General features: G+C 43.3%; 1 protein-coding gene and 2 long non-coding RNA genes across 4 annotated transcripts in view; 2 read left to right on the plus strand and 1 right to left on the minus strand.

Annotated features, from left to right (window-relative positions):
- Window positions 1-23,208, plus strand: ntsr1 (neurotensin receptor 1 (high affinity)). Of its 2 annotated transcripts, none has more exons than XM_052059513.1 (4): window positions 1-929; window positions 18,532-18,733; window positions 21,067-21,151; window positions 22,438-23,208. In XM_052059513.1, exons 1-4 carry the CDS (start codon window positions 201-203, stop codon window positions 22,688-22,690), a joined length of 1,269 nt encoding a protein of 422 aa, XP_051915473.1. In that variant the 5' UTR covers window positions 1-200; the 3' UTR covers window positions 22,691-23,208. The 2 variants fall into 2 exon arrangements, with proteins under 2 accessions (XP_051915473.1, XP_051915472.1); XM_052059512.1 differs by having other exon boundaries at window positions 7-929; window positions 22,435-23,208.
- The window catches only part of LOC127596759 (uncharacterized), a 202,889-nt gene that overhangs the window by 41,181 nt on the left and 138,197 nt on the right, over window positions 1-23,511 (plus strand). The window lies entirely within an intron of this gene.
- The window catches only part of LOC127596760 (uncharacterized), a 51,644-nt gene that overhangs the window by 8,274 nt on the left and 19,859 nt on the right, over window positions 1-23,511 (minus strand). The gene's annotated exons all lie outside the window — the stretch shown is intronic.

Genomic DNA, 23,511 nt, shown 5'->3' on the forward strand with positions numbered 1-23,511 from the left:
AAACAAATAACATGTTTTTTTAATGATTATTATTCGTTTTGCACTGTGAATGAAGTTTGTCCTGAATGGGAAAGAAGTGCAAATAATCAACTCTTGCGTCATCACAGCAGCGCCCAATTGCATGGTGCACGCCTCCTGGGTGCAAAATATAAACGCTGCTCTCTACTCTGTCCTCCCTACACCGGACCGCGTCCTCTGATATGCGAGGCAACTGTTCTCAGTTATCGACTAGTTTCAAGAACAAGCTCATTTGGAGATTCTTGCATGCGCAAAAGGGGCGAGACATGGATTTCAACTTAACGCACCGCGGTGGCCTGGCGCAGATCTTTTTCTGGAATCATTCCGTCTTCTACAATAGCACCGCCGACCTTGATCCGGAGGAGAGGGAGGACTTGGAAGTGAACACGGACGTTTATTCCAAAGTGATCGTGACCATCATCTACCTGCTTCTGTTCGCCGTGGGCTCGTTGGGCAACTCCATCACTTTGTACACCCTCCTGAGCAAAAAGAGTCTGCAGAACTTGCAGAGCACCGTCCACTACCACCTGGCCAGCCTGGCCGTGTCCGACCTGCTCATCCTCGTGCTCTCCATGCCCATCGAGCTGTACAACTTCATCTGGTTCCACCACCCGTGGGTGTTCGGGGACGCGGTGTGCCGAGGCTACTACTACCTGCGCGACAGCTGCTCGTACGCCACGGCGTTCAACATCGCCTCGCTGAGCGTGGAGCGCTACATGGCCATCTGCCACCCGTTCAAAGCCAAGAGCATCATGTCCCGTAGCCGCACCAAGAAGCTGATCAGCGGCATGTGGATCGCCTCCTTCGCGCTGTCCACGCCGATGCTTTTCATCATGGGCCAGGAGACGCGCCAGGACGAGAACATCTGCACCGCCACCGTGGCCCCCGTCACCATGAAGACGGTGCTCCAGGTGGGTCATGCCGCGTGCCGATTTGAATTCGCTGCCTACGCGTGTTTTGTTATGGGTTGACTTGACGTGGCTTTGGCATGTTGGTTAACGGCAAGATTTTCATTTGCTCATACCTGTTGATTCCCTTTCGCATTTTGTTTTGATGTTTTGTTTTACTTATAAGACTTGACATGGCAATCGTTTATTACAAGTTAATAAATCAAGGAAACTGTATTTGGCAGCCCGGTGGTGCATGGTGAGCGCATCGACCTCACAGTGCAGGGGTTGTTGGTTCAATTCCAGCTCTGGCTAAACTCCACACACTTCCTGTGTGGAGTTTACATGTTCTTCCTTTCTCCGGGTACTCCGCTTTCCTCCCACATTCTAAAAACACGCATCGGCAGGCTGATTGAACACTCCAAATTGTCCCTACGTGTGAGCAGGAGCGCAGATGGTTGTTCGTCTCTGTGCCCTGCGACTGGCTGGCGACCGGTTCAGGGTGCCCCCCGCCCACTGCCAGAAGACAGCTGGGATAGGCTCCAGCACCCCTGTGACTCTTGTGAGGATCAAGCGGATCGGAAAACGGATGGATGGAACCTATATTTTGCGTTCAGAGTAGTTGGTATGAATTGAATAGGCACTGTCTAACCTTTATTTAAAAAATGCGCTTAAAAACATTTGAGAGTTATGCTTTAATATTTTTACATAAGTAAATGAGTTGAATCAGTCTTCTACTTTTACCAGAGTAACATTTTTGTACAGTGTGTGAGTACTTTTGCCGCCTGGCATTTTTGCTAAATTTACACATTACAATTATATCACTCTAAAGCCCGGAACACACATAAGGATTTTTCAAATCTTTTTTTTTTTTTTTTAAATCTGTGACAAACACCACACATCAATATCCGGTATATGGGGGCGGGGGGGGGGGGGGGGGGGGTATTTCATCATTTTCATCGGCTTGTGTGTGGTATTCTGCAATAAACTCGACACAGAACACCATTTTTATGAAGACTCTGTTCCACAAGTGGTCAAGAATCTCAAACTCCGAGGGAGGGCTCTTGCTAGATCTCACAAACACGAAACAAGTAGACATTTCAGGGTATGTGTTGATAATTCCTTCCTAAGTTGACCGAAGGCAAGACCGTTGTAAGATAGCGATATTGGCAACAAAAGACTTGCTTTGGAAAATACGTCTTGCCGTTTATGGAACTTATCCCCCCACCCCTCAACCACCACCACAAAAAAAAAAACCAAAACGATCAGGTAGGGCCAATTTTGTTTCATTTCGTTCACGTCACACTTAATGGCATCGAATGATTTGAGAGTCGTCAGCTTTCCCAGCACAAATAGATTTTTGGTTATACATATTGAACAGATTCAACATTTAAGAGAGTGCTCGCCCTGACTACTTTCGGACCCTATTATTGGGGCAAATTCACTCTCAACACACCTGAGTCCAAAAGATAATCTTATAGGACATCTAACATCCATTTTCTGAACTGCTTATCCTCACGAGGGTTGCGTACGGGACAAAAACAGCCTGACTGTCTTTATGTGTGTACCAGGCCTTAAGCAATGTGCAAGTAAACATGTTAACATTCGTAACTTGAATTGAGATGTGAAAAATAAAATACAGAACCAATGACACGTCAATCAGAAAAATCTTTCACCCGCACAACCGGGCCGTGTCTGAGATGCGAGTGTCACCACAGAAAGACGGCTCACTGTGGAGCAGCTCCTTTTTCTCGTTCCGTTAGTGACACTTTATACATCGCCGCCTTCATTCCGAGTCCTCACTCAGCTGGCGCCTCACATGACATCGCATGTCAAAAGTCAGACCTCCAACCAAAATTTTGCTGCGACTTCGGAGGCATGTTTTGAACTCCAAATTGTCCAAGCTTGAAGTGACAATACAATTAAGCACCAATGGATACATAGCTATCCATTTTCAAAATCTATACTTCACATACTGTGTTGTTAGCCCACGATAATAACAATCGGACACTTTGACTTTGTTCCTTCCCAGTCCCTCCTTAACATTTTAGGGAAATCAGTAACTAACAGAAATAACTCCCAGTGGAGCACAGACCCCTGCCAAGGCCTAACTTGGATCATCAATGTGCTGGACACTTTCACATTGCAGCTATGCTCAAATGTGTCCAGCAAGATTGTTGAATCAATCATTGAGACATTAATTATAAAAATAAAAATAAAAAATGCTGCGCAATGGACATGAGCTCATGTCAGCCAACATTTGTCACGTAGCAAGGTGGTGGTGGACCCCAAAAAACTAAATCCTAAACAAAGTCCAAAGTAACAAACAAACAAAAAACCACGGCAGAAACTAAAAACTCTCAATAACAAAAACATGACCAAAACAGGACTGAAGCTAAAACATAACAATGAACTAAACATAACTGAAACTCACATGACAGTAGCAAGAAGCAACAATGATGAGTCTTCGGGCTGGGAGTCCTTTTAAAGGCCTGATTACCTAATGACCAACAGGTGTGCAGCTGCCAGGGGAGCCCTACACTGCCACCTGTTGGTCCTTAAACCGAATCATGACAACATTACACTTGATCCTTTATTCGATAAAAGCTTTAACGTCGTTGCGTCTTCCGAGGGCTTCAGGGAATGAACCAGAGGCTTACTACCAATAACATGCTGCATATTTTTACGTGCTATGTAAATGCATTTTATTTACAGTAGATACCATTCTCTGGCTCACATCGCATTCTGCAATCGTTCGAGTAAAATAAACAAGGCCCTTCTCAAGGCCATTGTGTACCCTTGGTACACGTTGAAGCTGTGTCGAAATGATTGCTCCAATTTCCCTGATATTGTTTCCAGTGCACACCCTTGACATCGACTCAGGAGCCCAACTAGATTTGTGATAAGTGAGGAAGTAACGATGAGGTGACTTGTTCTGTGGGGCTTTGTCACCCAGCTGGAGCCTTGGGATGAGGCGAGAGGGCAAGAGACATTAACTCGCAGGATCGCTGCCAAATGGTTCGTCGAGGGGGCTTTCCATCACTGTCATCTGTCTGGGGTTTGCTACTCCAGTGGGGGTTTTTTTCTTCAAGTGTCATTTTTATCTGTGATTGCTGTTGTTTTCCTCCCATACAACTGGCAGGCAGGACAATGAGCACAGAAATGGAAAAGGTGAATAGCTACTCCTGAATGTTGGTATACCAAACCATACACAGAGGCACAATTAAAAGCCTAAAGTCAAATGTCAATGTATGATTTGGAATTCAACAAACATTTGTCGGAATAATATGCCTCGTCGCACAAAATGTTCTGGCTAGGCAAGATGGATGAAAAAAGTATTTCATATGAGCTAATATTGACAATTATCGATATTTTAAAACCTATTTAAAATTACTCCACCCAAAAAAACAAAAACTGTTTTTGTATACATTGTAATTTAGTTAAATGGGCAAAGTTTCTGCTTATGCAGAGCACTGCAAAAAAATATTATTTGCCAGAGTACCCCAAAGCAGTATGATCGTACCCTTGATAGTTCAATGAAAGCACAAAACAGTAAAACTAAGATCCACTCGGAGCGCCTAGTGCTAGTACCGGGCACTTTGTTTTTGGGGACACTCTGAACAACCGAAAGGCAATTTTGAGCATTGCAACCGAGTTTCTAAAAGGTCGCAGTTACCATGCACGCTCGGAGAGTAATTACGAACGTGCTTGCCGGGGGCCCAACTGGACGTTTTTTTGTTTTTTTTTGATGTTGTGACTTGTTGTGTCAATGTGACTTGTTGTGTCAATGTCGATGTTGTGTCTTGAAAATTTTATCGCAGGTATTTTCTATTGATATCGATCGCGATACATATTGATGTTGAATCATCGCATGGCTCTACTCAGCACTTTATTCCACAAAACACACCAAAATTGTGCTGACACATTTTGTGACATACATAATTTTACAAAAACATCCATACACTTAGAAAAGCTACAAGCTTCCCCCCCCCCCCCCCCCCCCCCCCACACACAACCTCAATGTGAACTTGCTACGGCTCATCACTCCGCTGACCTAATATAGTGGGTAACCATTTTTTATCCTCCGATGCTTTTTACGAAGGCCACTGGGTTCAGCAAATTGCCATTACCCGAAGGGAGTCATTTTTGACCACACAATACTGTTTCATGCAATGGAAATGAACATTGATGTTATGTCCAACAGCTCTATATAAAATCTCTCGGGCTTCATTCCAGGCTGAGGACATTCGGCTATTGGACTGTGGTCTCGAGCAGAAAGTCATCAAATCGCTGCAATAACATTTTATAAATGAGTAAGAGAGGATGCTGTGTAAGCTGGTGTACGATCCCACCCCCAAAGCATGTTTCGTCAACCTCGATTGACACTGGGGTCAGAGAAGCATTGTGTGTGGGGAAAATTCAACTATGGGCAGGTGAAAAGGCAGCAGGCAACATAAATAATTGAAAAAAGCTCTTCAAAAGATCATTAACCTTTGCTGCCTTAACACAATAGATGTGCTCAGACAATCTTTGATCGTCAACCATTTCGAAGTCTTCCGCATCTTTAAACATTTTCCCCACTTTAAAGAAATTATGGTGTGAGTGTTGGGCTCACATTGAGGAGGCAAAATCAATTGCAGTTTGGGTTTAAAATACAGTCTTTTGCCACGATTCCTGGAATTTTTCTGACACATCTCCCACTCTCTCTCTCTCTCTCTCTCTCTCTCTCTCTCTCTGTCTAGCTAGCTTTCCATCTATCAGCGAGCTAGCTAGGTAGCTAGGTGTCTGTCTATCTATCTCACAAAGCAGACACAGTACGGTGTAAAAGTCTGAATTATGATTTTATTTATCTTTGTCCACAGCATTTGAGCACTTGAAAATAAAACAGTATAGAGAAGGGCAAACCCAGCGGAGTTTTAGAAAGGTCGTTTCCAGAAGCGTTAAAATGTTATGCTACTGAACAAAAGCAATAAATCAAAAATAAATAACACTTGTTTTAAGCCCTAATTGTGTTGTCCAAAACAATCCATTTTGGAACACAGGTTGACCGCTAAAGAATTTTACCAATTGGCAATCATGATAATGATGTTGTTTTAATATGTTCAGGGCAAACTTCAGAAAACTTTAGGCTACAGGTAAAAGCAAAAATGCAACATTCTTGACTGTCATACAAGCAAAACAAGAAAACTTAGGTCTACTCTAATTAATGCAAATATGATTTTGGTCAGACTTCACGCAGCTCACTTTTTAGCTGTCACACAAATGGAAAAAGACAAGCAAAACATAAAAGCAATTAAACACAACAGGTTAAGAGGTGTATGTCGTCACTGGAGTCTTCCAGCTATAAAAGGTGAGTCTCCTTATGTCATTCAACCCCTGGTGTATTTTCAGCTCTTCACACCCCTCGCCGAGGCTGCTCCTTCGTCTCGGAAAAGGTGATGCAAAAAAAGTCAATCCAAAGCAAAAATGTTTATCCATTGCTGCTTGCTCTCCCTGTGCTCTCGTGAAGTATTCTGGGACCTGCAAGGTCTTTTGTCATTTAAAAGTAAAAGTATTCTTTTGAATAGAATGAGCAATAATTACAGCATAATATCAATTTGAGAAACTAAAATGGATTCAACTCAGTGTTGTCGACTCAGCTAAGTTATTTCAAATGTATTTTGACAGTGATGGTGTCGTGGCGTTTCCCTCGCCCAACTTCGCTGCAGGCGGTGTGGGTTCATTTCCCAGTCAAGGAAAGTGTGACTGTGTGTGTGTGGTTGTCTGTCTCTGTACCGTATGTGCCTTGTGATTGACTGGCGACCGGACTTGGGTGTTGACCACATTTCACTTGAAGTCAGCTGGCCTAAGCTCCAGCTTCTCGCGCCGCTGAGCAGGATATGCGCTCTCGAAAATGGTCAGATGATGTTTCCATTTAACGTGCAGTGCGTTTCGAGGACCGCCGTGTGCACTTAAAGGCTTGCAGGTTTGTTGTTATTGCACAGAGTGACTCCTGCTGTGTACACACTTCACTTCACTTTGTGCAAAACTATGAATTTCAATTGCAAAACACATTTAGGTATTGCTTTTATGGCTTGCTAAAATGTCTGTTTTGTTTTGTCACATGGTTGTACATGTCAAGTGTTGACAAAATCCAATACCGCGATATTTACTGTATGCCCTCATGTATTCACCCTTGACTTTAAATTTTAAGTGTCCAGTACCAATTCAAAACATAAGGAGCTGTAAGCGCATTAAGCATAAGGACCATATAGATTCAAAAGTGCATACTCTATTCTCTGCAGATTTTGGCACTTTCTGTCCTATTGGATCTAATTTCTGGTGGCAAGCAGTGTATTATATTATGTGCTGCAATGACTGTTTTATCACAATCCTGAAAACAGTCATCTTTCTTTACCTTTCTTATCAGAATTACCACTGTGGACTTTGGCACAGTTAATGTGAACATCCGTTTCTATTTGAGTAGAAATTATCTAATTTATTAGTATTTTGTATGCCAATGTAGCCGTACTTAACTTCGTAGTTATTTTTAGGTCACAGAATAGTTATACAATTTTATATTGATATGCACAATCACTGGTGACAACATGAACTCAACCAGCATAATTTATTGATGTTTAATATAAGAAATATTTTGTCAATAATGTTCAGTTTTGATTGACACCAGAGATATCAATTTTACAATTTGGATGTTATTGTAACTTGCATTGGTGTACAACTGTATGGCATCAGACTGAGAGCTGTTTTAAAACCGTTTTCAAATATAAGGCGCACCTTATTGTTAGGTGCATAGAAAAGACGCTCCAATAGTGACTGCGGTTGCATTTTGCATCCGCTAAATGGAGCTGTGCGAAAGGGAATACAATTTTATTTATTTAGATGTATTTCCATAGAGCTTTCCCAAACACTGCAGCTGTAACAAAGTGCTTTGCAGAACATTTCAAATACTACGTCCAAGTAATCAGAATATACAGTGGATCCATACCTTTATAAGGCGCATCATTTATAACGCGCACAGTCGATTTTTGAGAAAATTGAATGCTTCTCGGTGCGCCTTATAGTGCGGAAAATACGGTACATGACAAGGGGACACAATATGCGAACATCAGGAGCATGCAAATGAGTGTAAACCACTGATAGCTACGAGTACCATACTCTGCTACTTTAACGTGTGCCCACGTTCCTGGAAAGCTTCCATGACTTGTCATCTGTCACTGACAGGAAGCAACACTCTCTCTTTTGCACCCAAGACACCTCCTCAGATACTCAATCCATAGTTGCAATATTCCTGAGTCAACAGTCCAATTGGCCTAGTTGCACTCACTGATGATTTGCTCTCAGCTCACGTTGGCGACACATGGTGACACGACCAGAGGTGTCAAATTTGTGACTCAGCTCACAGGTGGAATAATGGTTTGAGATACCAAGACACCTCCTCAGCTACTCAATCCATAGTTGCAATCTTTCTGAATCAGGTCAACAGTCCAATTGGCCAAGTTGCACTGACTGATGATTTGCAGCTCACGTTGGCGACACATGGTGACACGACCAGAGGTTGTGACCCAGCTCACAGGTGGAATAACAGCTTGAGATACAGTAATCAGTGCTTTCACCTGCTGAATACTACCTACACACTTAGAAAGACATTCAAAAAGAACACACGTTTAGAATTGTTTACCGCAACACACAACAGACGTTTCAATAAAAATTAAAAAAATTGAATTCAAATTATCAACACAATCACAGATACTTCCCTTCACATGTGTGCCTGTTGAGTGGATAAACATCACATTCACCGAAACTAATAGTCTCTAGTAACACTTCATCTCCTTCTTTGTTGCGAGTGCATAATGTGGGTGTTAACATCATTCCTGACTGCATGACGTCCGGTCGCCTCGTGTGTGGTTAACCTAAACAGGAACCCGACTAGACCTTGTTGGATCACAAACAAAACAGATGAATCCCCTCAAATTCGTTTTAATTGTTGCCAGAAGGAACCGTTTCATAACCGTGGTGGATGCTATCCTGGCTTGTAAGGAGGAGAATAACATCAATGTCATTGCCACGTTAACCCAAGAGGCAGAGCGATTAGAAGCTGTGTGGAGGATGTCATCGTATTTCATGGCATGTGACAACAGCAAGCATGCATTCTTTGAATCATTGCAAAAATCAGTTTGGTGAATTAAATATCGGTAGTATTGTTATCATTACCATCTTTATGATATATCTTTTGAAATTTGCAACACAGCTATGTGGGGCGTGGCGGTTGGTTTGGGGACAAATCTGATCAAGGTGGAATGAATCTCCCAAGTGCAAAAATCAACTTTATCTCACCCACCCATGGAGATGTGCTTGCAGTTCCGTTGTGTATGTTTTCAATACGGTGAGCTTCGTATGCAGAGAGTGAAAGGAGCTGCTTTGATTGGCAGCGAAAGAAGTCTGCTGTGTTCACATGGACTGCGGCTTAAAACGGCCTGTTTAAAATGTGTCATGCTGCACCACAGATCTACAGAAATAACAAAAATGAATCCTTTGCAGGATGGCACGCTGGTTGGCTGGTTAGCATGTCAGACACACAGTGCAGAGATGCAGGGTTTGATTCCGGCTCCGGCCTCTCTTTGTGGAGTTTGTATTTCCTCTCTGTGGCTCCGTGGGTTTTCTCCGGGTTTCCTCCCACATTCCAAAAACATGCGTGGCAGGTTAATAGAACACTCTAGATCACTGGTGTCAAACTCATGGCCCGGGGGCCAGATCTGGCCCGCCACGTCTTTTTATGTGGCCCGCAAAAGCAAATCAAACATGCCAACTTCCATAATGCTTGCTAAAATCTCCACCAAAATTTAAAATTCTGAAATGTAATAAATAAGAGGGCGGCCCGGTAGTCCAGTGGTTAGCACTTCGGCTTCACAGTGCAGAGGTACCGGGTTCGATTCCAGCTCCGGCCTCCCTGTGTGGAGTTTGCATGTTCTCCCCGGGCCTGCGTGGGTTTTCTCCGGGTGCTCCGGTTTCCTCCCACGTTCCAAAAACATGCATGGCAGGCTGATTGAACACTCTAAATTGTCCCTAGGTGTGAATGTGAGTGCGAATGGTTGTTCGTCTCTGTGTGCCCTGTGATTGGCTGGCAACCGATTCGGGGTGTCCCCCACCTGCTGCCCGAAGACAGCTGGGATAGGCTCCAGCACCCCCCGCGACCCTAGTGAGGATCAAGCGGCTCGGAAGATGAATGAATGAATGAATGAATAAATAAGAGACATTTTAAAAAGCATTTTTCTTGTAACCAAATCCCTCTAAAACAATGGTTGAATAACCCGTTATTGACTTTTTTTTAATTTGGTTTCAGTTATAACAGCCCTCCAAACGAAACGAGAACTAAAATGTGGCCCACCACAAAAATGAGTTTGACACCCTTGCTCTAGATTGTCCCTTGGTGTGATTGTGTTGTGATTATGAACGGTTGTTCGTCTTTGTATGTGCTGCGATTGGCTGACGACCAGTTCAGGGTGCCGCCCCACCTACTGCCCGAAGACGGTTGGGATAGGCTCCAGCACAACCCTCATAAGGATAAGCGGAATAGAAAATAGACGGAGTCCTATACAGCTGCCGTGCCTTGTGCCAGACTTCTCCTGGCCGCAAATCCAGAGCCCATGTGTCGACAGTGTCATCTTTGTCCAAGGGGTTCAAGGCTAATTCATATCAAAGGCGATAAATGACAGAAAAAATGTCTCTCACAAATTATTCTCAGGACATCCCTAATGCAGACTTATTAAACCTCTTCGGATCAAGACTTAAATCACACTCATTCCTGACGGCACGCTCACTCTGGCATCAGTCATTTATCATTGCCCACTTTGTTGTCCAAATCACTTGCTAATTTGATTGATATTTTATGTCCAATTATTTTTATTGGACTGCTCATTTTTCTTTTCCTCTGTTTGTACGGTGTCCTTGGGTGCCCTGAAAGGCACCAATAAACCGATGAATTGTGATCATCATTATCCTTCACCGAATGCTGTTCACCACATGCACAGAAGTAGATGCTACGAGCTATCAGCCCGCCGACTAATCTAGCGCCGGGATCAGAAACGGTTGGAGAATAAACAAATTTGTATCCGAGCAGTACTGTGATCACCAAATGGAAAGGGAGATTGCTGGGGTTTAATTAGTGTGAGGAATTAAGTCATTTCGAAGTTGCAGTTAAATGCGATCATCATTTGTCATACTCAGACCGTTTCCAAACCAAGGGAGACATTCACTGAAAAAGTAAAGTCATCATCATCACCGCTGTCACGGAAACGTGTCGTCACGCCAGTCCCTGATCAAAATGACAAAACTGATTTCCAACCAATAAATCAAATGTAAGTCTCTCAAAAGGGCAGACTCTCCAAAGAGCAAGAGACTTTGAATATGTCAACCCATTGTATTTTAAAACATGACAGCAATGAGGTGAATGTCGCTGCTTCCACACAAATCTGGGAGAACCAAGAACACCAACAACCAGATGCAATTACAAAGGTCTTGCTTCCATACGTGACAATAAAACACTACATGCGATGTTCTCTATCGTCTGCGGGGAGCCTTTTGTAAAAGCAATGTCACATTGTGTAAATATTTGCATTGCTCCCTGCTTAAAAGTGAGATCGATGTTTATTTGGATAAAAAGAACCGGGCCACCGCATTTATGAGAGCACGCTGCCGCAGGAAAAGATAAATAGGCCCTCAACTGGTTGTTGAGAGCACGCAAACACCCCCACTCAGGAAGTTAGACAATTAATGGAGATTAGCTGGAGGAATATTTCTTCATTACACAAGAAGCTCAAGGAGTCATTGCACCGAGGAAGTTTTCAACGCTGAAACACACATTGACTTCTTTGAAGGCATGTGAAGTCCCAAACAGCAAATCCCAAATGCAGAGGTTTGCTTGCACATTTGTCACTTTCACCAATCTGACGCACTTCTACAAATCCACCTCGCTGTCTCACCACGCCCTGAATGGTTCCCATTTGTGCCTTATCGTTCATCACGCCTCTTATCACGAGTCGTTCCGATTCCTAAATGGCCTCCTCCGAAGCGAGCCCCCTTCTAGTGAGCAAGTGCGTCTTATGAGAACTAACCTCAAGGGTCGCGGAGGGTGCCGGAGCCTAATCGAGCTGCCTTCGGGCAGTTGGATGGGGACTCCCTGAACTGATTGCCATCCAATCGCAGGGCACACAGAGACGAACAACCATCCGCGCTCACAATCACACCTAGGAACAATTTAGAGTGTTCAATTAGCCTGCCATGCATGTTTTTGGAATATGGGAGGAAACCAGAGTACCCGGAGAAAACCCACGCAGGCACAGGGAGAACATGCAAACTCCACACAGGAAGGTCAGAGCTGGGATCGAACCCAGCGCCTCAGCAATGTGAGGTTGACGCGCTAACCACTCGATCACCAGGCCGCCCATAATATTTCCTCAATCAACAAACAATTAGCCTAAATTCTTGATGATCGATTAATCGATTATGATACCCATGCCCGCCTCAATGTCAAGCTGTCCTGGGTTTGAATTTGAGCTCCAGTCTATGATCTACCCCAGCCCAAACTCATTTTGGATAGGCCCCACTTCACCACAGAAAAAAATGGTGTGAAAGGACTATGGAAATATAAAAAGACGGGACTAATGATAATTCTATGTAGTACAATTGCAATGATGCAGTACAATTGTTGTTCAAGTTGTTGTTATTGGCTAAAGATATGAAGGCATCGACAGTCAGTAGAGATAGCGGTGTCGTTCCGGAGCATAATTTAGGAATCATTTACGACAAATATGAACAAGAACAGAGAAAAAAAAAACATTTACCAAAATGGAATACTTAAGCCACTGTAAAACATTACAAGGTAGGGCCTCCGTGGGCATGTTAGAGTCTCCTAATTTATCAGCTTTGTCCAGGGAAACCTTTAAAATAACACTGTGACTAATGGACACCTTCCAAATATTATCCCAAACGATGTGAACTGCCTGGCCTCACGCAACAGTGATAGAGCGCAGACGCCTCTAACTGCATCAGTTTTTTTCTGTGCTGGCCGAGTACAGTCGATCTCAATTGCGTTCCTTTCAGCCACGCTTCACTTTTTACGCCTCATGCAGAGGAGGAAGACAAATGTGTGTTAGAATTCATGATTCTGATGGAGGGGTGAACAGGAAATCAATTTCCCCAGTTGTGTGGTGACTTTGGATGCCTTTTATTTGACAATGATTTGATGCAGTGCCTTTCAAGTCAAAACTGTGGGAAGAAAAAAAAAACAGCTATAGCCGGAACTGCGCTCTCTTTTTTTTCCTTCCTTCATTTAATGCATTTATGAAGGTGAAAAACCATGTGAATGAAATGGGGCTATCCTGAAGGGCGCATGGTCTCCGCTACATACTGTCTTTAAATGATCATTTTAGACTATAAATCGGTGGGGACAGAGTCGGGATGGCTCAGGCTTAGGGAATGGCTTGTCACAGACTGCAGGGAGGGGAGGGGGGATTTGCTGCCTCTTATTACCTTTTTGGGTTGTTGGCGTTTTTTTCAATGCGAAAGCAGCTTTATTCTGAAGTATCGATTGACTGAAGCAATTTTGACTTTTCAGGACAAAATATGTTTCCTGAAATACGCATTTGTTTACAAATGGAAAACCATTGAACTGTTCTGCCTTACACGCTATGCTAATCGCACAGCTAGATAAGTGGAGGAAAAGTGTATTCCGAGTTAATAAATAGCCATTTTTGGAAAAATTAAACCAGGATCATTTTCCGTGGCACGCCGAACGGCACACCAGAGTGCCAACGCGCACCGTTTGGGTATCACTGAACTAACGGACACGTTTGGCAAATACAATTTATAGTTTTCAAAGCGCCAACTATGATGTAAACATCAAAGATAATTTGTATTCTTCCAATAACCTAAGAGACATATATTTTGGTCGAAGACAATCGAAAGGCTTTACTGTATTGAATTTCAAGAATATCAAACACAACTTATAGACTTCCGTAAACCAAAAATGGATTGTGTTTTCCCCCTAAATATTGTACACATTTTTTTAATTGAGCAAATGTAAAAAACAAAATTTAAATAAAATGAAAATACACACAGGTGCATTTGTATGTTCGCGAACAATGTTAAGATGTCAAAACAAGATGCGTGCTTTTTATTGAAGAGTGACATGTCAGTGTGAAGATTTTTGCGCTGCACCATACTTTCATTTGAACATTAATGTGATTATAATCATCACTTTTTGGGGCTGATTTGGGATGGAAACAGGAATTGTGTACATTACTAACCATTTGTATGCATTAGAAAAACTTAAACATGTCGGACTGTGAAGACACGAAACTTCTGTCGACTAAGGCATGTTGTCTCTGCAACATGCGCCTCACTGTGCGCCGTCGTGCTTTACGAGGGGGCTGCATTCAGTATGTAATAGGTTTCGTCAAGAGTACACGTAAGATGAGATTTTTCAACATTTTTCTAATCGTTGCTCCGATTGCATAATGACTCACTTAACAGAATGAAAAACGCCCCCTGAAGCACCCATTTCCCGGCTGTTCAACACCGAGTGTTGATACTCACGCAGCTCCGTCCAGACGGACACCTCAGAGGCATGGAAGCGAGTGAGCTCACACCGAGCTTGCACGTAGTAATGAGAGTAGTCAGCTCGTGAAAGAAGAGTTGAGTGAGGACAACGTCGAAAGAAGGTGCGAATGGCTGTGATCAACACAGGCATGTGGAGGTCGAGAAGGGGGTGCCGGCCTCTGGCAGCTTTTGTCAACAGATCCGCGGGACGTTGTCAGGGTGCTTGCCAATGTCAGATATATACACGCTTTATATGTACATATGCAATGCTTCCGTATCAAGAGGTCATCCGGACTCAATAGGTTCATATCTGTATCAGGATGTGCAGCAGGCGTCGGGGTCATGCACGATGGGAGGTTGTCCAAAAGGACTTGAGGATCAATTTACGAGTTGTGTGTTTAGTTGCGGTGTTTGAAAAAAAAAAAAATACACTTCCGTTTATACTTTAGGGCAGACATGGGCAAAGTACGGCCCGGGCGACGTATCCGAAGAAACATGTGACACATGAATTAATAAAATATGGAGTTCCTTTATTGTGATGGTTGTGCTTTTATTTTATGTGCACATGTGTGGACTTGGGTGCAAGCAAGGTAGCGAGCAAAAGCAACGACTTTTGTCTGTGGCGTCGCCAAGTGGGTTTTGCTCTATTAAGAGCATTTTCCAATTCATCTTGCAACTATTATTTTTAAAAAAAAGAGACAAGCAAAAAAGATGACAGTATTGCTAAATGTTATCATCATCCTCATTTCCTTCACATTGTAGTGAAGAAGGCCAAAAGGGATTATTTAACGTGATAGCACTGTACACAAATCTATAGTTTCACACACCGTACGTATTGGGTGTATTATTATAAGTCATTACTATATCATTATACGTCACTGTCAATAATATTATAATTTGCGCGTAGCTATATATTTGCAGAGGTGTCAAAGTCATTCATATTCATTGCTCAAGTAGACGAACCGATATTGGAATTCAAAAAAAGACTAGTAGAAGTTGACATATCAATTCCAGTTTTTTTCATTCATTCATTCACCTTCCGAGCCGCTTGATCCTCACTAGGGTCGCGGGGGGTGCTGGAGCCTATCCCAGCTGTCTTCGGGCAGTAGGCGGGGGACACCCTGAATCGGTTGCCAGCCAATCGCAGGGCACACAGAAACGAACAACCATTCGCACTCACACTCACACCTAGGGACAATTTAGAGTGTTCAATCAGCCTGCCACGCATGTTTTTTGAATGTGGGAGGAAACCGGAGCACCCGGAGAAAACCCACGCAGGCCCGGGGAGAACATGCAAACTCCACACAGGGAGGCCGGAGCTGAAATCGAACCCGGTACCTCTGCACTGTGAAGCCGACGTGCTAACCACTGGACTACCGGGCCGCCCCAATTCCAGTTTTGTTTTCATAAAATAAAGTATAAAAGTAATGTTTTTTTTTAACTATCTAAAGTATTGAAGTTAGGAAGGAGGGAAAAAAAACCCCGACTGTTATTTGTTGTTTGGGCGGGTGCAGGGAGAGGGAGTTGGATTACTCTGAAAGCGCCTCATAAATTGAGTGAACCCAAATCGAGCTCGGGCTCATACCTGGAATATATGGATCGTAATCCTTTCATTCACAGTCATCTTAAATAAAAGGCAAAGACCACATGGAAAAAAAAGGTCATACTAAAATGATGTTTCGAATTACTTCTAATTACCTGTTAAAAGTGAATGAACAGAGACTGTTGGTCAGGGACTTACTCGGACCAAAATTGCCCAGGATTTTGGGCTACGGAACTATTATAGATCGACAGCGTTTCTGAGCAATAGCGCAAGTTTCCATTTTAAATTGCTTCATACATCTTCTGCAAACCATTATACAACAATATTCTGCAGCAATATTTAACAATGAAGAACTTCAAATTATTTCGGCCCTGGATAGGTTGTTTTCATTGATTTTTGTGAAAATTGATGCCACTTGTCTAAGACGCCACAACAGATATCATACTTAGTAAGTACTGGTCTAACACTGCCAACTACTACGGCAGTTGGAATGAATTTGTATTTAATACATGTTGATTTGTGCCACATGTTCTACACAATTTCTAGACAGTCGTTAACAATGACGCCAAGAGTGATACAGTTGTTCGTGCCATTAATATACGTTCAAAGCGACAACAAATGCAGCCGTGACCTTATGACGGAGAGTTTTTGAAAATATTCCTAGCCATGCAAGGCATGTGATCGCTGATGTAGCTATGAGCATTTTAGAACTTTTCACTGCTTGCATACAGTAAATTCGGTGATGGCGACGTTAATGACGAATGTCGACTCCCCGAATCAGTTCCAGGGTAGGTCAGGACGTGGATGATTTCCGTTCGGCATTTCTATTTCCCATAATGCCACATGGCAATGTGGACCAAACGGAAATAATGCTCTGCTGATCTAAAAAAATATCAATCAACAATATTGACATGTACTTAACTACATTTTCAAATGTATTGAAGACCTTCGATCCTGTTCCTCGAGGGCGTCTGTCCTGTCCATTTTCCATCTCTCCCTGCTGCAACGCACCTGATTCAAGTGATCAGATAACGATTAGGGTCTGCAGAAGCTAGATAACAACCTTCATTATTTGAATCAGGTCTGCAGCAGGGAGAGATGGGGCGGGGGGTGTCAAGATTTTAACATTTAGCCGACAAATACTTTTAAACATAGGTGCAAGTATATTTAAACATTCCAGCAAATACGGTTGAACCTACTAAACTGTTTACTCCGCAATGGCAGTCGCACGCTTCTGTACGTACCGGTAAATGACAACAATGTTATTTTCAACAAATACAGTATTTTCACTTTAGTCAACAAAAGGCCCTAATGAAATAGTCAGCACATCAACAACAACAATAAAACAAGTGTGTCCTGCAGAACTCATCTTTAATTGCGTTACTCCAAGTACCTCAATAGAAAATTCTCATTTAACTTGTAGTGTATTTTTATCTTATCGAAGAGCCACCGGCGGTCAGTCGTAAATCTTCAGAGACAAGAAGGTAAATTAGACAAATTGGACCTCTGCACTTGATCAACATGCGTGAAGCCTGTGAAATTGGGACGGGTATGAAAGTGCAACTCAACCTTGACTTTACCTTGATTTGATGTCCCCCCACCCCCCTCCCCACCCCAAACACCAGTGCTCGGCGCCATTTTTCGGAGTCACTCAAGCAATATCACTCAAGTAGCAGCAGGTCATTCGTTATTCTAAACCCCTACTGTTGCCGCTGACTGTAAATATTCCTTTCAAACCTGAGGTTCCATCTCATTGTAACGCCAGCCATTTCTCCTTCTAGCTTTACCACCCCCCCCCCCCCCCCCGACCCCCTTTTCAGCTTCAATCAATCTTCACCATCTTGGAGTCAGAGAACCTTTCCAAGACAGCCTTCCTGTTCATTAAAGCCATTAACATTTTTCATCCATGATTCCCTGCATCAGAACCCCACGTGGTCTCTGCCTGCATCAACATCCCTCACCGGTCACATGCGGTCTCCACATTGTCGCTACAGTTGCAAGTCAGCAAGCCCGACCATAATATAAGGCTTTCCCAAAAAGGTTGAGCCAAAATATCATAGAATAAGATAACAGTAATCTGTAATATCGAAATCTATTGAGCAACGTTTATGAATTATGGTTTAGGTTTGGCAACAGGTGGCATTTTTTATTTTATTTTTTAATGGAACATCAGCTATGAATTACAATGCACGGCAAAATCTGTATTATGCAAGCTTTTACAGGTCAAACTCAAGAACAAAAAAGGCAAAAACCTGATGGGCATGAAAAGTAGTAAAAGGCATTTTTAAAATCTGCATCAGAAACTTTGTTCAAGGACACCGAGCAAATATCTAAATTACACTTGCAAAGCGCCACATTTTCCCACCTTCAATCTGGAGGTGTGTCTCAAAAGGCATACAGCATTGGGGACAATCCAGAATATTTTTCTTGGAAGGTAAAAAAAAAAAAAGGGACCTAATATGTTTGTTCTTGTGTCTTTCTGAACAGGTGAATGCCTTCTTGTCCTTTGTGGTGCCCATGGTGGCCATTTCGGCATTGAACGGCGTCATCGCCAATCATCTGTTGCGAATGTTCCATGAGGCCGAACAAGACAACCGTGTCTGCATCGTTGGCGGCAATCCCACCATGCTCAACGTCTCGGTGGAGCCCAATCGAGCTCAGTCACTTCGCCATGGGGTTCTTGTTCTTCGTAAGTCTAGGCTTCATTCTGTGACGGATCGGGTGGGAACGTACCGATATCCGTTTTGCGCATACTTGAACCTCCAGGACTCCTTAGTCCTTGTACCCCAACTGCTAGTGACTAAACTAAGAAATATTGACTTTACTGCATTTTTATCCTCCGTCATCCCTGACTGAGTGATGGGAAATGTTCTTGTGGCGTCTATTGTGCTCGCACCAAATACATATACACAAATAAATATTCAATCTATCAACCAATCAGCTACACATATAAACTCTTTTCCACCACCGGTGTCCAAGTGAGTCCAACCAGGCAGGAATCTCATGTGATCACACGTCATTGTACCAAAATGAAGAATATCCATACATTCATCCATTTTCTGATCCGCTCATCCTCATCACGTGCTGGAGCCTATCTCAGCTGTCTTCGGGCAGTAGGCGGGGGACACCCTGAACCGGTTGCCAGCCAATCGCAAGGCACACGTAGACAAACAACCACAGACACTCCCAATCACACGTCGGGATAATTTAGTGTTCCATTAACCTGCCACGCAGGTTTTTGTAATATGGGAGGAAACCGGACTACCCGGAGAAAACCCACGCGGGCCCCAGGAAAATATGCAAACTCCACACAGGAAGTCCGGAGCCGGAATCAAACCCTGCACCTCTGCATTATGAGGCCCATATCAACGTGATTCGCAGTTGTACATCACGCATCTCATTTGTCGCGACATTTGTGACGAGCGACAAGACCTGTGGTGATGCTGCCTTGCGTCTTTACACTGCTTCCGTCACAACTTCACTTCCTACGCATGTTCTTTTCACGGCTTGAATTAACCCCCGCCCCCAAAAAGGCAACAGTCTTCCGCAGGGGGAGAGGATGGCGTGGGCGAATGTGAAAATTGAGTGGCAGTGAGAACCGGGAGAAGCTGAGCGCGCGGCTAGCGCGGCATTCTGCAAAAGGCCGCAGACAAATGAGACCTCTCACCTGCCCTCGACGTCATGATGAACGTTTGCCATCGGCGAGGCCAGGAAACACAATCCAGACACATTTAAAACTCAGTTGAGGTCCCCTTTTGCACGGTGAATTACGTTTGAGGGGTTTTCAATGCAACATATCTTACTCATCAGGGAGAGAGTTGACCAACCGACGATTTACTTCCTCGAGGTACAACAAGCTTGTGTTCCATTCAGTGATTCAAATAATCGATTTGCATTTAATGCCAAGCAGCTCATTCTTACTTAAGCTTATTTCACCCGTGCTGCCTTTCATTTCATTTTTCATGTATTTTTTATAATAGAGTGTCATGGATTTTCCACTTCAGGCGCGGTCCGTGGCGGCAGTCATTCATTGAGGTATTAGATTGTGTTTATTTGTTCAGCAGGCTGTGCTTTAAAACCACGAGGAAGATAAATGTCTGCGCAAAACAGGCTTGGCAAAAATACGCAAGGTGGACGACACAAACTCATGGAGTTGTGGTTACACATTCAAGTGTTGACATGATTAGTGAGGGATTTCCTAAAACACAATATAATTCATAAATTTAAATGTCAGGATGTTGTTGACGGATTGGGTTGGAGAATGTTTGCATAAACTCAGGAATCTACCACTTAAAAAACATTGGTACACTGGGAGCATATGGTTTTATCTGCTAGGCTGTCAGACTGCTTTCACATCCTAACATAACTGAAAATGATTCCATATTTTGTGGCATTTAAAATAAATATTGGGCGACCCGGTAGGCCAGTGGTTAGCGCGTTGACTCACAGTGCAGAGGTACCGGGTTCGATTTTGGCTCCAGCCTTCCTTTATGGAGTTTGCATGTTCTCCTCGGGCCTGCGTGGGTTTTCTCCGGGTCCTCCGGTTTCCTCCCACATTCCAAAAACACGCATGGCAGTCTGATTGAACACTCTAAATTGTCCCCCTAGGTATGAGTGTGAGCGCAGATGGTTGTTCGTCTCTGTGTGCCCTGCGATTGGCTGGCAACCGATTCAGGGTGTCCCCCGCCTACTGCCCGAAGACAGCTGGGCTACGCTCCGGCACCCTTGTGAGGATAAAGCGGATCAGAAAATGGATGGATGGATGGATAAAATGAATTTGCAACAGAATCGTGTCACGAGACTGCTTTGACATGTTATACGTGTGCAAGTGTCATTTCAAAACGCTAACTTAGACAGCCGTTCTCAATTGCGTGTTGATTACATTGACAATTGTTTCAGGTCTCATAAGTTAAACTACAATAAAATGAAATACATAACATTCAATAGTATCCCCCATGATTTTTTGGGGTCACATTTTCTCTCTTAAATGTTCCATGTTTCCTATGCATTCTTGATGTTTAGGAGCGGTGGTCATAGCCTTCGTCGTCTGCTGGCTGCCTTATCACGCCCGCCGCCTCATGTTCTGCTACGTTTCCGACTGGTCCGAGTGAGTGATGGGCTCTTTTTCTCCTTGTGTATTAGCAAGCTTTGCATGCCTGAACGTGAACACATTACATATCAATATATAAGCATGTATCGGCTGTCGGCGCATCTTGGAAGGCAATTAGTTGAGAGAATTTGCCAATGAGACAGTTGATGTTGTTGAGTGGATTACCTCCGTTTAAAATTCTCCACTAGGCTCTTGTTCTTTCTCCCATGTTGAATGATGAATGAATGAATTTATAACCCTCCTGTTACCCTAAAATTTGCAGACACCTTATATTTTTAGGGTCAATTTCAGCAGAGCAAGTTTACTTGACAGATACGTTTTGTTTGTTTGTCATTGAGCTGAACAGCACATTAAGTTAAAAAAAAAGTACCAACAATTGACCTATAAGTTGTTTTCATGGTCAATGAACACAATCCCAAATGAAATAGTAAGGACGCTTTTATTGTGTGCGCAAGGAGTAGAAAGTACAGATATTTGCGAAAGTAGGCTGACAAATAATTACTCCAGTAAAGTATAGATAACCAAAATTTCTACTGAGGTACTTAATACCTCTGGTAATATAATAAGATATTTTACATTTTGGAAGAAATTCAACACCGCAATGTTCACTTCATCATTTCGTAATTATTAGGCAAGATCACTTAATTCCCAATTCACAGAATTTTTTTTAAAAACACTTTGTATATGCGCAGAAGGCTGTAATGGGTTTTTGTGGGGGGGCTTGGAGTACAGTATCTGTTCCATATGAACCAATGTAATTTTATTAGTTGCTGCTGGAGATTGGGTCGTAAAGGTTGGAAATGACTTTCTCCTGGGTAATAAAAGCCTGGACAAGCTCACACCCATCAGAGCTCTCGTTATCATCCAGCAGATTGTTTTGCAATTTTGGCAGCGAGTTTTAGCTTCGTATTTATTTGTGGACTGGACTGTTTAATGAATTAACAAATTTCTTGTTTCATGAATATTAATCTACTCCAAATTTGTTATGCAGATTTAGCCTTGTGCGCGTTGCAAAAATAGAGCCCTAAATGTCCCATGGGTGTGAATGCGAGTATGAATATTGTTTGTCTGAATGTGTCCTGGCTCCAAATCACCTGCAACCCTAATGAGGAATAAGCGGTACCGAAAATAGATGGATGGATAGCATTGATTGTTTCTGGATAATGACAGAAAGTAAAGATGGGCCGAGTTGCAATGAGACGGGACCTTTAAAATGGGGTGTTGGGGGTGATCCAGAAAGTAACTACCGGTAACTCCTATCCTTCTATGTTTTATCCCAGTAGCCTGTACGACTTCTACCACTACTTCTACATGCTGACCAACGTCCTCTTCTACGTCAGCTCGGCCATCAACCCCGTCCTCTACAACTTAGTTTCAGCCCCCTTCCGCCAGATCTTCTTCTCCACGCTGCGGCACTTGTGCATGCCATGCCATCACTCCCCCAGGAGACGCCCCGGCCCTCTGACTCGACATTCTCTCAGCATCTCCAGCAACCACACCCTCTCCACCAACATCATAAAGGAGACAGCCTACTGATTCCATTTGAGTGCGTTGAAAAACAAAAGCTGAAACACCACCACCACCACCATTTGCCATTTTATGATTATGTGCATAGATTTGGAGACGATCCAGAACTTGGACCCTCAGTGACAAAAATTGTGACATAAACATCTGATTGCGTGTGTGTTGCTAACAATTGAACAAGAACTTCAGCAATGATAGTTATGCTCATATAATAGCAGCTGGTCCCCGTTATATACAAGAAGTCAATCAAGTCAAGTCAAGTCCACAGTATTTATAGAGCACTTTCAAACAGCCATCGCTGCGTACAAAGTGCTGTACATGGAGCAATTTAACATGCACAATAAACAGTAAGACAAATCGGTAATAAAGGCGGTAGAAAGCACCAAACAGTAAAACCAAGAACAAATCTAAGTCATGCCGAGTCAAACGCCAAAGAATACAAGTGAGTTTTGAGGAGGGCTTTGAAGATGGGCAGCGAAGAGGCTTGCCGAATGTTCAGTGGGAGGTCATTCCAGAGAGAGGGACCAGCAACAGAAGTACATCAGTTTAGTTCTTGGTACTTCTAACAAAGACTGGTCCACAGACCTGAGGCGCCGGGCAGGTGTGTAGGGGCGGATGAGCTCAGAGAGGTAAGGTGGCGCGAGATTATTCAGAGATTTGAAAACAAAGAGGAGGATCTTGAAAATAACTCTAAAATTAATGGGAAGCCAGTGAAGGGATGCCAGAGTAGGAGTTATGTGCTCCCTCTTACGAGTACCAGTCAAGAGGCGAGCAGCGGCATTCTGGACCAGCTGAAGGCGCTTAATGGAGGACTGGCTGACTCCAAAGTAAAT

The sequence above is a fragment of the Hippocampus zosterae genome, chromosome 2 (genome assembly GCF_025434085.1).
Source record: "Hippocampus zosterae strain Florida chromosome 2, ASM2543408v3, whole genome shotgun sequence".
Classification (NCBI taxonomy): domain Eukaryota; kingdom Metazoa; phylum Chordata; class Actinopteri; order Syngnathiformes; family Syngnathidae; genus Hippocampus; species Hippocampus zosterae.

Bases quoted from the DNA above. Each gene is read 5' to 3' on its own strand.
- ntsr1 (XM_052059512.1), top strand. From the start codon at position 201: ATGCGAGGCAACTGTTCTCAGTTATCGACTAGTTTCAAGAACAAGCTC. The intron at 18,734-21,066 runs GTAAGTCTAGGC...CTTGATGTTTAG, and splicing joins CCATGGGGTTCTTGTTCTTC to GAGCGGTGGTCATAGCCTTC. The intron at 21,152-22,434 runs GTGAGTGATGGG...GTTTTATCCCAG, and splicing joins TACGTTTCCGACTGGTCCGA to TAGCCTGTACGACTTCTACC.